Source organism: Danaus plexippus, chromosome 28 (genome assembly GCF_018135715.1).
Source record: "Danaus plexippus chromosome 28, MEX_DaPlex, whole genome shotgun sequence".
NCBI lineage: Eukaryota > Metazoa > Arthropoda > Insecta > Lepidoptera > Nymphalidae > Danaus > Danaus plexippus.
Genome location: NC_083556.1, coordinates 883542 through 902761, shown reverse-complemented (window position 1 = coordinate 902761; position 19220 = coordinate 883542). Strand labels below are relative to the sequence as shown.

Genomic DNA, 19220 nt, shown 5'->3' with positions numbered 1-19220 from the left:
TGAAGTCGTGTGCCAACTGCCACAGCAACCATATCTATTTTTCGCAAAATCAGATATTATCAAAATCCGAAGTTCATCCGGAGGATGTCTCGGGGAACAGCTTCGTTAGAATTTTGAGAGAAGAGTGACAAGTTTTATAGAAAAGATATAAGATATATATTATCAAATAATATATATTAAAAATAGTAAAAAGAACACAGAATTTCGTTCTTCGAGATAAGTTGAAAGAGCTCATTATATCATCTTCTTTTAGTTACTGCGAAGGGTTGTTAGTATTCTACTTCTGATATTAAAATATAGAATATTCAGTATGCATTAGAACGAAGCAACTTTACTTATTTATAAAGCGTACCATACGTGCTGATCGTTAATTGATATTGTTTATACAAAATATTTATTACTGTTAATGGATGTCACTATCGCCATCTTTCGTCGAGTAGACGAACCGCTATCTATTTATAATAAAACCTAATCTTGTCTATGGTTTTTGGCACGACCACTCGAGTGAAGTTCAACTTTGACAGTTCCAATGTAACAGTGGTCATCTTATTTTTTTATATCTCCTTGCATTTTGATACAAAATATTAGTAATTCGTGAAGTGGTATTACGTGAACAAGATGAAAATAAGATCCCACGCACTTCGAGAACGGTGGAATGCGGCCCGCTAGCATCGGTGAGTTATTAAAAATGCGAATTAATCGCTGTATGTCCTTATTTTTAACTGATTAAAAAAAACTGTAGTCAATTGGCTGTTAACCTTTTAACTAAAGGCGAGAGAAGCGTAATTTGACGCTATGCCGTGTATAATTTTATTACGATTCGTCTTGTCGCCGCATACATTTGTCTAGCAGTAACCGGGTCTAATATTTTCGGCATTCTGCATTGATACAAACCTAACGTTAATCGTTGACTTATCGTACGTAATTATGTTGTTATCTCAATTAGTACAAAATTCATATTTAAACCTTTGATTGGCTCTAAACTGTTTGATAAAATACCTTAACTGCCACTAAATATCTTCATTAGTAAAATGGATTGCGACGGTCGCGATTTTTTTTTTTAATAATTTGAAAAACCGCGTCACAAGTTTAAGTGCAATGGATATTCTAAACTGAGAAGGTTTGATATTTTCTTGTTATTTATTTACCGTGCATTCTTTATCATTATCAACACAAAAAAGTATTTCAGTTCAATCAAGCAACCTTATCAGATAGTTATAAAATCTTTCATTTTGAATATTTTTATTTAATTCTTATAAGAAAGTTAAAGGATATATTTTTTTAAATTACTTAATAACTTATTAGTTTCCTTTATAAACTTGTATAGCTTAATCATATAATATATATATAAGGTATTATCACATATTTTATCTAACACTGACCATTATAGATTGTTGATATAAAATTGCCTTTACGTAATATATATATATATATTTTACTAATGCAGTGAATTTTATACTATTTTTATGTTTCGAGATAAGAATAAATTTATTAATCTCGAATACATCTGTTGAGGTTGAAATTTAATAATTTATTATAGTAAATAAGATTTTTATTTACAGGGTGTTGTGATTTATATGATTTTCACAGACAGATTTTTTGGATCAAATCTTTTGTGTCATGTGAATATTGTTGCAGAAAGAGCCTTTATGTAAACATAACGTAAATATAAACAAGAAAGAACAAGATAGACGTTTAATACATAGCTATTATGATTGTGTAATAATTTTTATTTAAAGTAATTGAAGATTTTTTTTTTATTATTCCAATTGAAGCTCAGATTTTGTACCAACCGTACCATGTTTGTATACATATATGCGAGTCGGATTAAAATACATTTATATATAAAATTTTTATTTCCTCGTGCTGTAACTTGTTGAATTATTCAATGATTATGAAGTTATATATATTTTTTAAATAATGTTATCACTGCGAGGAGTTTCTGTTTAATAAATGTAACTATAGAGGCGGTTAATGGTTCGCTATTGACAGATTGTGCGCTCCGGGACACATTATCAATGAGTGGCCGCTAGATTGAAGATACTGAATTTTTCCTGGATGAATATATTGCTCGGGTTCAGATATGTTCAGTGTTTTGTTGGCCGTAACCGAGCATGACATCACATATTAATAGAGACCATGTCATAGCTTGGTGCGGACCGTGATATAAGGACAGTTGATTTACGCATTTATTTATTTTATATAAAATTTTATAATTTTGAGCGAGTTTTATGTAGAATGTTTACAAAGCGGGATAGAAGTATTCGTAAGAAGGGGTCGGTAGGTTCACTTTTTCTGACCTAACTATTTGCGTTCCATACTTTGGTATAAAATGAAAGTTTTTTTTTTTAACAAATCGGGTCACTACTTGTTCAGGCGCTGCCCAATAGACTTGAATAAATTTTGATTTCGCGAAGACATTTATATATTTTTTTACTAATTCGGCAAAGATGTCTCATGTTTTTGTTGCTCAAAACGGTACAAACATGTTTAACACCTTAGTCTGAATTCAGAATAATGCGGGAATTGAGATAAATAATTCTTGAAGATGCTTTTAACAAAACAATTGATATTTCTAATAAGTTTAATGATGAACAGATAACATAGCGTTTAGAAAAATAGTCATTATCATTTGTATCCTCGTTTCCGCTCCCTACCCCGGGTGTAATCAATAACACGGGATCTCTTTGAATGATATTCAAAAAAGGTTTTATTGAAAAAATCTAGCTCCCAATTCCGATCCGGTTGGTGTTTAATACGAGTAAAGTTTGACAAAAACGTACGGTATGATAGTTTTCTGTTTGGAGATAAATAAATTATCACATATAATTTCCTATAATTATGTTTCTAATATAAAAAAAATATTCGGCTGATGCGTCAATTGAAATTTATATACGTAACATGCAAAGAAATTTTCTACACTAGCTAGACTCGAACCTAGGACTTCTGGTATGTGGAGTTGCAGCCGCTCTAACATTTGAGCTATAGTACCCACTAGAGTGTGCGAATTAATAATTCCGTATTTTATATTTGAATCACTATTTATATATTTAACTGGATATAACAAAGATAAATGGCTCTGTGGTCATGTTTCCTATTGAAACTGTAATATAAATAAGGCATTTTAAATCTTATATAGAGTATGTTTAACGTCTCAGTCGACTACATCTTAATACTGACTTTGCCCGACTGTTTAATTAAATAGGAATTAGTTGTTGATCAATATTACAGAATTGTGATACAAAAATACATTCTGACAGCTCAATGCAATATATATATATAATATTTTACTAATAACGAGGCAATAGTTTTAAATTCAATTCAATGAGCAGACGAATCCGGGTGAATATAACAAGCTCGGTTATTTTTTACAATAATCTGAACAGATATCACGATTCTTCGCTAGCGATTGTGAAAGTCGCCGATCCCAATAGATACGATTTATCTAAATTATTAATTATATATAAATGAAGGCGGACAAAAAAAAAAAAAGTGTTTTTTATTCGTTTTTTATATTCTCCGTTTCCTTATTTTCTACTTCCTGTTCCATGATATAGTTTTAATTGTATATATTATGATAATATATTAAAAATGTATATGAGATTTATTGCGTGTTCTACTTTTCGTCAGTCTAACGCTATTTTATATGTTGCTGGCTTTTGCACGCGACCTCGTCTGCTTTGGTTTCAGAATTTGAAATGTATGACCGGGCGAACTCTGTTCCTCCTTAAGGGCATCAAATAAGATGATTTAGGAGAGTGACAAGTTATTTTTGTTTTCTTTTTCGATCGGACGAATATTCTATGTCCTTTTCCTGGTTCTAAACTACCCCTCCGCGAGTTTTCAGCCAAACTCGTACAGACGTTCTTGAGTTATAAATAGTGTAACTAACAGGACTTTCTCATTAATATATATGTATATATATTTGTCTTAATTTATCATTTTCTTAGTATTAAATTATTCGATATTATTGTCTGCTCGGTATTAATACTGAATCAATTGTGATGTAACTCTTTCCGTCAGTAACATAAAGTCAGGATAACGTTCCATCGGGATACTGATGCTACATCAATAATAACTATTCCGCGACCGAAACCGGGTTGGTTTGTTTGTATTGATTTACGTGAAAAAAAAATTTATCTCGATTTTATAACGTGAACAGCTCCATACTTAACATATTTTTCTGTCTGGAATATGAAACTTTCAGTCCTACGTAAAAACTATTTTAACCGCGTGTGTCGTAAAATTTAAGTCACCTGATAATTCTATACTTCGTCTATATAAACAGGGATAATATTATATGATATAAAAATTACCAAGATTTATATTCAAATCAGTCCTGACTAAAATGTAGAGACGGTTCTACGTTGGTATATTTTTTTAACCAGCTATAAAAAAAAAGGTTATGTTTTTAATTTTTGTAATGTATATGTAGGTTATAACTGTTTCTTAATATGTTGCGAATTTGCTTATATTTGCTTATATTTTGCATTTTATAGTGTACATTTATTTTGTTATATCGCGATGTATAGGTTAGACGCTGGCATTGAAAATGGCAAACAGTTCAACGATGACATTATAATTAATACAAACTTAAAATATTACGATTCTTTTTATTTTTATATTTTTATATATATATTATATTTCTATACGATTTTAATTCATTTCTCTTAAAACATTTAAATAAGTATCCAAACACTATGTAAAGCTATAAGTATACTAACTGAATAAATTTAATTGTTAAGCAAAATAAATTGATTATTTAAATCGTTTTTATTTCACCAATATATTATTTATCGCATATAAAACATTATTCTATATAAACGTCTATAGTTAAGACTTTTTTAAGTAACTCACTCACTCGTAATGAAAAGAGCTTCTTATACTTCACACTTAATGCGACCAAGATAGGAATAGAGATTTAATATTTAAAATATACATCTTGTCATATATATTGCATATTAAATCTGCTGCAGGAAATACTGTATATATGTATATATATATGTATAGTATAATGTCTGACAAAATACTAAACAGTCTCAAAAACAGGTTCAAAGCAAAAGCCAAACTACAACTTTTTCAATGCACAAGTTTATTTTGTATATTTAAATATAGTTTATTTTATTCGAATTCCTAATAACTTTGTGTTTTTAAGTAATAAATTATAGATTTTTTTTCGATTGATAAAAGGTCATATTTTGAACTAATTATTACTAAATATAATTTTAACAGAAACGATCGTATCATAAAACGGTTAAATTCAAATCACACACACACGCACGCACGCACATACACACACACACACACGCACACACACATATATGTATATATACATATGTGTAACTTTTACGACTTGTATAATTTAATCATATCATTTGTAAGTTTCGCTAGTTTTTTTTATTATAAATGAGAAAGTATTTGTCTATCGGGCGGTGGATTGACTTCCACGAAGCTCTGTTTTGTGGTACAAACAACATACGAAAATGGACACAAAAATTATATTATGTAGTGTAGAATTGAAAGTTATGCGGAACACGTCGAAGTATTGATGTGGTGTGGCCTATTAAGAGGATATTAAAGATGAGTTAGGACGACCTGGTGGTAGACCGATCAGAGCAGAAGGTTCGTAGTGCGTTTGCTTCTAGACATTATCTGGAAATGACAAAGCATAGCTCTCACACTAAGCTCGTTAAGCTCAGCTTCCGCTCCAGACTGCATGTAATGTGATTGTTATTCAAGAAGCCGAAACTTCGCTATTATACCTAGTAGTATTAGAAATAAGAAAGTTAGCGAGGATGTGTCACGTGTTGATCTTACACGCAAAAAAACTACTGAATCGATTTCGATGACACTCCGCAATAAAATAGATCACGTTTCAGAATATCAGATGTTTTATTGACACGCGTTCAACCCGTGACCATCGTTTCCTGGCGCTGTTCCTGGCTAACACGCTATATACATTCCCTCCGAGCTTCACTTAAATAGTACGCGAATGAATTCAAAGACAAAAACTAGTCAATAAAATCGATAATGGAAGATAATTAAACATAACTCCAATATGAACTAAATGTTTTATAACTTATCTTTAATATATATATATTTTTTTTATATTCGGAACCAGCGCGAATATTAATTTTATTCCTACAACCAGTTGTGGTATCAGTTAGCCGGCCTTGTTACTCGCTTGCAAAAAATATCATAGCATAATATGAAACCTCCTTTAAAATGTAACATCTATTTTGAAGACTCTCGGACCGAAGTTATTATTTAAAAAAAAAAAAAGTGTCAGTGAAATGACAGATCTAAATATTTATAATTTGTTTGACGTTTTGTTTAAAAAAAAAATTAATTAAATTTTCTTCAAGCACTCCCATGATATCACGATTCTTCATATTATACTTTCATATAATAATTTCTTATAATCAACTTATTATTTAAAGTTTTTTGACAATATTTTTTTTTGTACACTGATATGATAACGAGCGAAGAAGCTTTACACCATACATGAATCGTTAAGTCGGCTACGACGATATGTCGACAAAGCTGCGCACATTTTCATGAAGTTCTATTATAATATAAATAAAATCCAAGAGAACGAGATAAATCCGATACATTAAATATAATTCCGATTAATACAATTTAAAAGTGAAGCCAGAGGTTAGAAATTCTCTGACACTTACATCATACACACAAAACTAGTTTGAACAGATTTCGCTAATCTAGTTCATCTATTTTTAGATATAGATTATTCAGATAAAATATAATCTTTGGACCTCATAAGTTAAATTACACATATTTTTTTTCATCCATGCGTAGTAATCAAAGAGACAAATATATATATATATATATATATATATATATATATATATATATATATGTGCGTGTGTGTAATTATCCGTATGTCTGGTATTAATTAATATACTATGTATATATGTATAACCATATAATTTTTTATATATACTATATTTTTTTATAACAATACTTTCATCGGTCAGTTAATTTCGATTTTTAGTTTTTCCTTCTGCTACAGAAACCTCTATACACGGTGTGGTAATTCGCGAGCGGGTCCGGGTTACGGAGGCTGTGGTGGGACATGTCACCGATAAGTGATTTTATCTCGCCAAATCAATCCTTGACATCGCTAATAACGAATCTTAATTAGAATTTATAATGTGTGATAATTATTAGATTATATTTAAATAACAGTGTCCAAGCAACTTTCCATTCACGCTTTGAGATATTTTTGAGTGATTTTAAGTTACAGCGACGCTATACGCTATACGCTCTCACGATAATCTATTAGCTTAGACTATTTGTTGGATTACAGTTAGATTTTTGGTTGAAAAAAATTAATAGATACATACATATATAGAGAGGAATATATATATATTTCTACAAACGCATATACTTATTTATTGTTTGTGTATCCCAATGAAGTCGTGATGGTCTGGAGGTTAGACGCCCACCTCTCATACGTGAGGGCGCGGGTTCGAAACCTGGCAAGTACCAATGTGATCTCTTCCAAGTCATATGTACTTTCTAAGTTTTTAGACACCACTGACAGGCGGTGTCACCGAGCAGTGGCGGGATAACCAACAAGCCCAGCCGGGAAACTGGCTGGAAGGAGGCTACAGCTAGCTTTGGGGTCTAAATAGCCAAAAAAGAGCTGGTGCAGAATGCAAGGGGAAACTACAGCAACTATCTTCCCAAGTAAGTCATCATGTATACAGATCATTGATACGTGATGAAAGACCCTTGCGACGAAGATGATGAAGATGATCCTAGTGTTTGTTCTGGCTATTCTATGAAACAGCTAATGTCATCACGAGTGACTTGACAACCTTTTTTAACCGATTTAAAAATGGAGGAAGTTGTTAATAAGATTTATATATTCGTTACGAAGTTACTCATGAATTAAAAGATTAAATTGAAAGTTATTTTTTTGATCGGAAAGCTAGTATTCTGAGGTAGTTATATTGGCATCAAGTTAGGAAAGTTCTTTCGAGGATTCGCTTAAACCTCACAAGGATGCTAACGCGTATCTCAAAAGGTGTGATATGCAGGTAAAGCCGGTGACAGTCGCTAGTAACGATCACGTCATTAGTAAAGTGGTACACGCATTTAAACATTTTTTATACATCTTTAATGGCTCTCATCTCTACCATCTGATGGTAGAGATGAAGAAGATGAACAATGTGTTTGTTGGTGGAAAACCGTTAATCATGTCCAAAGGAACCTTTTAGCCGACATCACAGGAACAAAAGAGGAGTAATGTTTATCGTACTCGATAGATTGGTGATAAAAATCCGTATTTACCGTTTGTTTGTAACGTAAAACTGCATACGGACCGTCTCCCGTTTCCGATTCAATAAGCTGTATTAATAATGCGAAAAACATGACGGTGGAAACTTTATTTCACTTAGTCTTCCTTCTTTTTTATTATATATTTGATTTGCAGATTAATTTAAATATATATGTATACATTTTATTTATTATATATACATACACACACACTACTATTATTGTAGATTTTTAATTGACATATACAGGCTCGTTGGACTTTTATTGAAAGAGAAAGAAACGCTGCCTTTTAACAATCCTCCCACTAGTTTCGTTTTAGTAACTGATATATTTTTTACATAAACAAAAATTTCTATTGCATTATTTAATCTCTCTATACTAATAAATAAAATGGGAGTGAACGTTTGTTTTTATATAAATGTCTCTATTAGACTGTCTGTCCGTCTATCTGTTCTGACTAATCTCAAGATCGGTTGGAACTTTTTTGACGGTTTCTTGTAGGTAGACCGATTTCGGTGGGAATCTTATTCGCGTATAGGTCATTTCATAAAGAGTAACTTGGCTATTTGTTAAACGACATCAAAAGCATGAAGTTTTCATTCGGAAGTAATATCTTTTGTTTCAAAAATATTAGTTTTATTTAAATGACTGCTCGCTAAACTCTTGAAAAATAAGGAAAGAAAAACATCGATTTTTTATAATAAGTGCTTTTAAAGCTCTATAGATTCAGGGAAGACATTATACCTCTTTTGTTAAAGCGACTGGGACGTTATATCCCAGAATTCGCCGGTTCAAATCCTGTGCTTGTCAATTTTTCAATAATTACGAACAATAACCTCGGAGTGTATTTTTTTTATCTACTCAATACACAAACAATCAAACACCATTGTCGTTTCCCGCGTTTAAAAATAATCCTTTAACAACCGAGATTCTGTCTATATTGATGAAAAGTTACATCAAAATCGACCTATCCTTTGAGTGGATAAAAGTCAAAAAATATAACATAATAATTTATTTATTTCACTTACATAACGTTTTAAAATAACAATATATAAACATAGTATTATATGAAATAATATAATTTATAATATTTTTAACGTGTGAACGTAAATTCGGTCGTAAGGTTTGGACATATCATTTAAATAACTGTCCCAAGTCCGAGAGGACAAACCAGTCTCATATTATTTTTGTCGTTATCAAAACAAGTAACCTTCTGAATTCTTACGATATGTGTATATGTGTATTAGTTTTTATTATAATTGATCTAACTAAAATACTCAGACTGTCGTGTTTTATGAAAAACATACGTTTTTGTGATGATAATCAAGATTTGGGGAAAGGATTATATCAAAATAATGAAAATTTATATGATTTGTCCCAGCTGTATATAACTTACGTTTGAGCGTTGAAGGTGCCCCTACTTTGCTCTCGCCATGGAGTCCTCGGTCTTACTGCATTAATAGCAAAAGACCTTTTTTAAGGGTGGTTGGGGAGTCCTGTACGATTACGTCCAACGCGGCAATCCTGTAAGCGATTGGTAATTCCTGGGGGCTCCAGATTTCGCTGTATATTGGCACTAGGCGGAGGCCCGTGCTAGTGGGCAAGCCTCGGAGGCCGTAAGGAAAATTGTAGGGCAGGCAGGGCAGGGTAGCGCATAGACTATTGCTGTGTTTGGGACTGGTCCGCATCACCAACGATGAACAGGCAGTCGTCGCAGAACTCTAAAGTTCCTACGGATTCGCCTCGTCCCACTCTGGAAGAATATGAGACGAGGGATCGGCAGTGTAGTGTAGAAGCCAGGGTAGTCAGCAGGGTCTCATTGATAAGTTTGTAACATAGACGCATTACAGATATCGTTTTTAGGACGCCGTCACCTGCTTCTGCAAGTAAATCGTTGCAGTGAATGAGGTCGTAGAGCGGACCACGTCCTCCCGTTGATTAAATTGAAGGACACCTGGTAGACTGACGAAATGATTATAACCGCCATACCTAGTCTGTAGAAACGGGGAGGGAGGGAAACTTATGTTATTACCCAGGCCACTGGAGATATGACATTGGAATTGGGGAATAGCGCCCATCACAAAGGCTACGTTGTATGGACCCTAACGTTACTAACTAGAGCACTTTTAGCAAGTCTGCCAGAATCGTCGTCCAATACGTAATCACCTCCGTAGCGCTCCGCAAAGGCGACGACTGTAATGCGTGGCATTAAGCGGGTAGTCTATAGCCTATCAATTAGAGTCCCATATGTCCCTCCGACTCCCCAAACTTACAAAAAAAGGATTTCCTTTATAAACATAGATGTAAATGCTATTGTTCAGGAATGTCTTTACGTTGTCTTTCTGTTCAAATTTTTATTAATTGTATTTTAGTTTACATTATGAAATAGATTAATATTAATACGATATCATTCTATTTAAATTTATTTGGCCTTTTATGATATCGGAAATGCCATCCAGCTAACATAACAGTTGGATACTTATAGCAGAATTATTTCAAATATATTATTTATATAATAATATTATTAAGACAGTCTCGTCGCTATCGTGCTCAAAGAAATAGAAAAATTCAAGTTAACCTTTACATATATGCATATTTATAGATCAGGTTAGTTGTGAGGCTGCAGATCTAGACTACGTTGGGTGTAAAAGATTCCATCATTACGTTAAGACGAAAGCGATCCGATCCATTTACATCACGTGATATTATTTAAGATATTTTGAATTGTGATTTGGGCGATAAAACAAAAAGACGTCGCATGTTTATCAGATTGCAATTCTGAATCTCCTTTCGGGTTAAAATCATCTGTTTAAGGAGGAATGGGACCGGTTATAAGCCTTATTTCAAAATTTATTAAATATTTTCTAAAGAATTCTCAAACACGAGGTTCGATGCTAGAGCAATAATACATTAAAATTTTTCTCTTATACTAAATATAAACTAGTTTATATTATAATAAATAAAACTAAGAATTTTTGTAGAGTGTATTCAGTATAATGACCGAATAGTTGTTGGTCCAGAGAACTCTAGAGTGATATGTCGACACGAAGCGGCGCCGGCGCCTTAAGAGCGCGCCGCGGGCACAAGGAGCGATCCAAGAACTTCACCGAGCTGGAGAAGAGGACGGTCCTCGAGCTGATCGCCAGGCATCGAGACGTACTGCGGCAGGGACGCTCCAACAACGCCACCAACCGCAGCAAGCAGGTGAGACTTGGATAGGATAAGAAAAGACATTCCATGCTTATGTAAAAAAAAACTCAATGATACAAAGGAAAAGTGGGTACACGGAAGTTAACAAAGAGCCAGCGAAACAGAACTGCGAATAGGCCAAATACTAGCTGACGTCGTACGACTGCAACAAGTACGCTGTCATTATATTGTAATCAATCATCTGTCCATCAAACTGGATCTCGTCAAAGCAGACCGCGTCTGTTGGAAATGCTCAATCATAGACGGAGTAAGTAGGATATAATCCAACAAGCCGAGGCGTCCGTGCAACATACAAGTAATGATATGAACCACTGCTACTGTTCATATAGATATAATAACTATTTTAATTTAGCCAATTACTTGAAAAAAATATTTCATATACTAACTTAAAAGACAATGTACATTCAGAAGACTGAATAGTTTTATAGAGCACTTGGCAAAGATCACCAATAAGCCAGTAGGCTCACACTTCATTGTTTATCTTCTGTTTGATGTACTGCTTCCAAGATTTCTTCTTAATTCTGAATATACATATCATGTGAGGATTCCGATTAAGGACACGGGTAACAATCCACCGTCATTCACATAAGATTGATTGATTGATTGATGATTGATTGACAGTTAAGTCGAGCTAAAATAATAGTTAGTTTTTAAGTACCATTCTACCTCACACGTCTTATCTGTTTCGTTTAATTTCCACAACAAGCGGTTTCATTCATCCTCGCTTTGTTATCTTTTTATCGAAGATAATTCTTTATCCAAAATGTGCTTACGCTATTATATACAACGTTAGTTGCAGCTGTTGAAGCTAAAACTTAAAACGTTACTTTGTCTATTCAGAAACGGAATTATCTCTTGATTACTCTTCCTAAGTAATCAAAGATAGAATTAACAATTTGTATAGCGACACGATAGCTCAGTTGTTAGGTTGGCTCCACCTGATATCGTGGTAGAATAGGTTACAGTCCTGATCACGATACTTGTTAACTTCTTATTCTAGATAACTACAGACTGATGCACTGGTTGAGGTGAACGACCTCCAATATCCTCAAAAATGTCGTTTTGTGTTCAGTCATTTATTCTTAGGTGTTTCCTTTATGATTATTTACGCTCTTAATATTGTACGTTAATGTAGGTATTTAGATCAATTATAACAAAACTATTGACACTGAAATTGTTGGCGTCTCGACATTCTGTGCCATATAGTTCAGTGGTTTCCAACCTTTTGTTTGCATGGGACTACGATGTTAGAGAAAAATAAAGTTAATGACTAAGAAAATAATGTATTTCGTATAAAAAAATATGTTATTAAAAACATTAATAAAATTTAAAAGAGTTTTGATATCATTCGCGGACCACTTTTTGAATTCCGCGACCACCTGTTGGGAACCACTGATGTAGTTGGTGCATTGTTTATTATCAGCGTGTCTGTCTGTGTGTATCAAAACATCAAAAACATGAGCAAATCACTATTATTTTTTAAGTTTTCAAAAGTCGTTACTATGATATAAATTTAAAAAAAATCTTCGTTTAATTAAGTCTCTCCATGAAACACAATATTATCTTATGCTAAATGAAAACTTGACAAAGTTATATGTTAAATATAATATATATATATATATATATTATATATTTACATCTGTGGTATAGAATATTTAAAAACAAACGATTCCTATTACGTAACGCTGATGTAACAAGAAATACGATCTTACTCGTGGACGCCGTGATAGGAACTCGTCAAATGTTGCGAAAAAAAATTCCAACCTTATAATGAATTTAAAGTAAATTTAAAATATTAATCACAAAGAAAATAATAATAATACACTCGGTATGCTTAACTATTGTTAAGTCTTTATTAATTTTCATTAAATAATTTTGTATAAGGAAGATTTATTATACCTAAGCTCTTTATAACAAAAAAAAAACAGTCATTATATTGTATAAAAAAAGAAATCTTAATAGTTTTGAACAATTTTTATTTAGTAATAAAAAAAATACAGACTATAATAATACTAAACGCTCATTGCAGAACGACGTTACTGGCAAAACAATTATCATAAGGACAGAAGTTTAAAAAAATCAATACATTTTTTTACTTAGACATATTAATATTTTAAGCGATTTTTTTACTGATAGCGGCCATTTTGTCACGGCTTCGTAATTTGAAGTGATTGGACGTAACTTTACTTACGCAAAAATTAACGTATTCATTGAATGAGGAAGGTTAAACTGTTCGTATTTAGTGTAGTGCTGACTCGTGCTAGGTTCTTTGCACTAAGCTAGAAGTAGTTTAAAATTCTAAAGCTGATATTAACGGGATAATACATACATATGAATGTTTATATGAAATACACCTCGGGTATGTTCATAGCGAAAATTATTTGTTATTTTAAGACAAATTAGTGTTGACCGAGGCGGACTCGTAGCGTTTAAAAACGTTAAGACGTTATACATTTTGTTAAATGTCATGTTTTTTTTTTAATATACAATAAAGAACGCTCCGAAATGAGGTTTTAATTTAAAAAGGTTCGATAGCGTAAAGACATTGTTTGGACGCATGTGATTTAAACTATGGAATTAAAAATATTATTGTTTATATGGTAAATACAAGAAAGCCCTCGTGGTTTACACCTATTGAACATAGTTGGAAGGGATAAAAGAAAGCGTTATATATATTTAATTGTAAGATATATCTAAGGGGGCCTCCCCCGAGAGGGCCCCTCTTAAAGGGGGCCTCGTTTTAATAATAATAATAAATGTATGTATGAGCAGTTGGTGTGGTCCACTATCTGTTCCGAAGTGAACGCGCGCTGCGGGGGCGAGCGGCCCAGGACCCCGGCCCAGGTCAAGATGTGGTACGAGAACTATAAGAAGAAATGCAAAATGCGCGCTCACGACACACAGGTATTACTTCATTATATGTATGTTTGTTTGTTTGTTTGTATAAATTTAAGTGTTACTATAGTTTATAATGATTCCTTACTAATTGAGCAATCATTTTACATTTAAAGTACTCTTTGACTTGTTTAAATACAGAATTAACTGCTATTTTATTAAACAACTATTAGATTTATTTACCATAAAATTAATTCATACCAAATTTTAACTATATGTATGAATTATTATATTAAAAGTTTGCTCGATATCGTTCCAGCAGTCGCCCGCGGACCCGCCCGGTCTGCTAGACGGGATGCTCTGGCAGAGTATACATCCTCTAGACGTTAAAGGTAACGTATATATTATAAGACAGGGTCATGAGGGGCCCTCTGGTGTAGGCCCTCTCACAAATCAACAAAGGCCCCCTTTGTAGAAAAAAAAGGGGCCAACATCTTAAAAACTTTGGCTTACAAAACACTCTAACGAAACTAAAAATACTCAATCAAATTTTATTTATCTTTGTTAAAATAAATTAATAAGTAATAAACCTTTTTTATTTGTTGTGTGAAACACATGTTTTTGAGTAAGTCTTGTGTTCGCCCAACATGTTGGATGTCAGACGATACCATATTTTAAATTTTTGTCCAATAAATTTTTTTTTTCTCTACTCTCAGCAAATGACTTTGTCTTAAAATAAGTACAAACTGCTCGCTTTAAATTTCCATTCTGCTACATATATTATTCCTCTGGAGGTATTTTTTCCATGTTTAGGGAAGATTTTTATTATTTTTATTGCAAATTTGTCTCTGTTAGTTTTATATGACTATATTATATGTAAAACCTTTGTCAATTCCGTGAGCTGTTTTCTCCCTTGAAGCGTCTTGGGCCTAAGACGGTGATATCTCGTTTAAATAGCTTGCGCTAAATCTAACTATTTTATAGATCAGAACTGTAAAACTTTATTTTCTCGATGAAACCGCAGAGAGGATTATAATAAATGACCTTTTCACTATCCGCTCTACCTACTTTTCGACCTCAGTCTGATACTGACGAACAGACAAGTAACTGTAAGTATGTTGACGAGTCACATGTGCATACGACTTACAGAAGAGGAGGGCGAAGCGACGACCAGCGCGGACGCTCTCAGTGGGAAGGATGACTACGCGCCCGTTAACGTGAGTGAGACAGAGATACACAGAGACAGATACACACACACACACACGCACGCACACACACACAAACGCACGCACACACGCAGCAGTTTTACTTTGAAGCACTGTCCTAGAGTCCGTCACACAATACACATCATAGACCGGCCACAGCATATATCATACATGTATATTTTCCCTGTAGATGTCTAACGGCCGTCTCTCTACGAACGACAGCGACGACACGATGCCGAACGTCCTGGAGCCCCAGGTGCAGATCATCCCCCAGTCCTCTCCCCCCCCGCAGCTCAACCCCCTCACCCTCACCACGCTCCCCGTACTCACCAACCCGCTGCAGGCGATAGAGCAAGCGAGGATCCAGCAGAAGCTGCTCCACAAGCTGAACGAGCTGCCCAGCATGCCCCTCAACCTTAGCCACCTCGACGACCGGAACAGCGGCGAGAGAGAGAAGTCCGAGGAAGCGAGACAGGAGATCAGCTCCGCTTCCGAGGAGGAGCGGCTCTACTACACCGCCAAGAGACAGCACGCGGTGTGGGAGCACGAGGCCAAGATGAAGATACTCAACATGGAACTGAGGCAGAAGGAGGAGATATTTTCGTTGCAAAAGCAGCTCTTCCTCATCGAGCTAAGGTTGAAAATGGACTTTTTGGAGAAAGCCAGCAACAAATGACCCCTCCTCGCATCTCCCGCGCCATCAACGGTCCATCAGCCGTTTGTTCTAGAGCTGGCCGTCTCGTAGTTAGCTTTCTGCATTGTTTTAGTGAACCTAGTTTCTCGATGTGATTTCAGCCGTCACCGGGCCCACGGTCGGTAGCTTATTTTATATATATATTATTTCTTAGTACATGTATAATGTGCTTGAGTTTTCGTTTTAGCCGCGTTTGTGCGGATTTATTTTTTTAATAGTATTATATTTTACCGGCAGCCCGCGGTCCAGACTGCCGGCTCACATGGAATGTCGCATATTGATTTTTTAATCCTAGGTACTTAGAGCCTTTAAGGAGGTTTTTTTTTTATTTCGTCTTAGGCTAGGACTCCCGCTTTTGGGACTTTTGTCGCAGCGTCGACTCCCTGGCGGAACGGTGTAAGTGAAAAGGCTAGTCTTGTAAGATATATAACGATTATGTGGAGCGGTCAAGTGTGAGACGCACAGACGGGGAAAGTACACATAATATATATATATAAGAAATATATATATATATATATTATGAGGGTAGTTGCACGCGTTTGATTTATATATCCGTTGATATAAATATTCGTAACGCGTTTTAAGATTTTTATGAACATAATTTGAAGTTAATTTAGTGATCGCTCCGCAGGACACAGCTCCGAGTCAAAACGTGCCAACATGTTTGTTAAATATTTGTATAGTTGTTACATTTATAAGTGAAATAGAGAAAAATACGTAATAATTAGATGAATACGGAAAATATAATAGAAATTCTATACGATGATATTAATAATGTTTAAGTAATTTATGAATCACACAGTACAAACGACGTCAGAAATGATTACCTCAAACCGACAGTGTATTGTACATAAATAGTTATAGAGTTTTAGATAACTTTTATATTGAACTCGTGGTTTTTACGTTTATCAACTCGTGTCCCGCAGCCTGTAGCCACAGGTCGCGGAGGTTGACACAATGTGATGTATTTGTAAGATCTCAGCACATGTATCGGCCGAGCGCGGTTAGTATTGATGACCTATCACGTTAATCTGATTGAATTGGATAATATTGATATTTAATAAAGAATTTATTTTCTGTTCCGATGATTTTTATTTTGTTTTTCACTGTTAATGTTGTCTATGGACGCGTTCCATACCAGCGACAATGCGTTTGGTAGCCGTTGAAGGGTGATTTAAAATATTTACCTGACACATTGCTGGAGCGTAAGTTGTTACCGATTGATTGATGTTATGTATTAAAATACATGTTTTTAAAAATAGATCAGAATTAAAAGATTTCTAAAAAACGAACATTATGAGGTATCCTTAGTCCAAGATGTCATCGTCACACTACAAACGGAACGTTAGTAGTTTTTCATTCTTATAAGTTATATTTTTCCAACATTTGTTAACGAATGTTGCTCAATAAGAAACGAGAAACGCTACATATTGAGTGACTATCCTGGCCAATTATCTGCTCCCGGCTTTTCCAAGGATAATCTATTGTCTACATCGTAATCCTTGAAATTTCATCGAATTCCTAAGTACAAGTCTATAGGAATGTACCCGCGTAGTTTATGTAAATCAAACCTGGAGAGCTTTTTGGTGAGACTGTGTGTATAATCTGAACGGATGTTCTGTAGGCTGATATAGTGCATGACGTAGTTACTGGACTTAATGCGCTAATTTCGTTCTACGATGAACATATCCGGTTTTGGTTGGTTACACCAACTCCTTGAATTACAGAACAAGTGAGAGTCACAATAAAAAGACGCGACCATCCTTAAGCTCAGGCTCAATCGCAGCAAATTTAACTGGAGTTATTATAACTATTTGAAAAGCAGGTTCCATTAGATTGGGTTCAAACAAGGTTGGGAAAGGGCCGGGAGTTCCTCTGCTGTGTTGATCCTGTTTCTAGCAGTCACAGACCAAACTTAGATACTCATTCTCACCTGATACTTTACGCCATCATTTTTAAAGTTAAAAAATTGATCCTTTACAAAGCTTCGCACTATTTCTTTCATAACTTCCGCGCCATTCCGTAAGTTTGTGCATTTAGGTCTTCTTTAGTCTCCGAAGGAGAATTTAGCTAAATTGTAATATCTATTAAATGTAACTCTGTAGCCTAAGTGACTTTTACGCAGTATACGATAAGTACTATGCGACTTTCTTCTCCCCCACCATACTTATGTAATTAATATTTCCCTATCTCCAAGTGTATTACCTCGCTAAAGATATAACTCCTCACCTCACCTCGCTAAATAAAGATCATGGTATCGCAATTCAAAAAATACCTAAGTCCTAATGCGTCTGTCCCAAAAATGAATAGATATTTTTATCGCTATTTTGTGACAAATAAACATTTCTTCCAAAAATACTGAACTGGTTGTCTATTTATCTTGATGATCGCCGATACGCTATACGTGTTGATAATACCTCATTGAATTGGTGCGATTGTCTTGCCCTACTCCACAAGACGTTACCCATACTTTCTCCTCTCCTATTCTCTCAATCAATTTTATTACTAAATATCTCATCATCTGTACGCTGATGACATATAAAGTACAAAATAGAAACATTTTAAAAAGAACTTTAACTTACTATTTGTTGGAACATGCAAAACAACTTAAGGATATATTATTCTCTTAATTCTTTCTTTATTCAAATATTTGTGTTTAGCTTAGATATTATGTATGTTTATATATTCTGTATTTATTAGTGAGTACGCATGTATATATAATATAAAACAAAATATGCTATACAGGATAAAGTAATTTTTTTTAACCTATTAATATAATTTTTCTTTTCCTAATTATTTTGTACCACTAAATAAATAAATGATTTAAATAATATCTATTCCGGTATTCGACGTAAGATCTGCAATTCAACACAGCTTCGAGATAGCTCAGTTCTGGTAATGCCACACAACAAAATTAGATGAAAATTAAACTCAAAACTTTTTCCTTCGTGAAATTATTAACATTTGTTATTTGC

General features: G+C 34.0%; 1 protein-coding gene across 3 annotated transcripts; it reads left to right on the top strand.

Annotated features, from left to right (window-relative positions):
* Window positions 1–509: 509 nt before the first annotated feature.
* Window positions 510–17327, top strand: LOC116776308 (uncharacterized). Of its 3 annotated transcripts, none has more exons than XM_061525285.1 (6): window positions 510–674; window positions 11322–11505; window positions 14284–14415; window positions 14669–14738; window positions 15496–15563; window positions 15742–17327. In XM_061525285.1, exons 2-6 carry the CDS (start codon window positions 11338–11340, stop codon window positions 16225–16227), a joined length of 924 nt encoding a protein of 307 aa, XP_061381269.1. In that variant the 5' UTR covers window positions 510–674; window positions 11322–11337; the 3' UTR covers window positions 16228–17327. The 3 variants fall into 3 exon arrangements, with proteins under 3 accessions (XP_061381269.1, XP_061381267.1, XP_061381268.1); XM_061525283.1 differs by having other exon boundaries at window positions 511–674; window positions 14666–14738; XM_061525284.1 differs by lacking the exon at window positions 510–674 and adding an exon at window positions 840–1120 and having other exon boundaries at window positions 14666–14738.
* Window positions 17328–19220: the final 1893 nt, after the last annotated feature.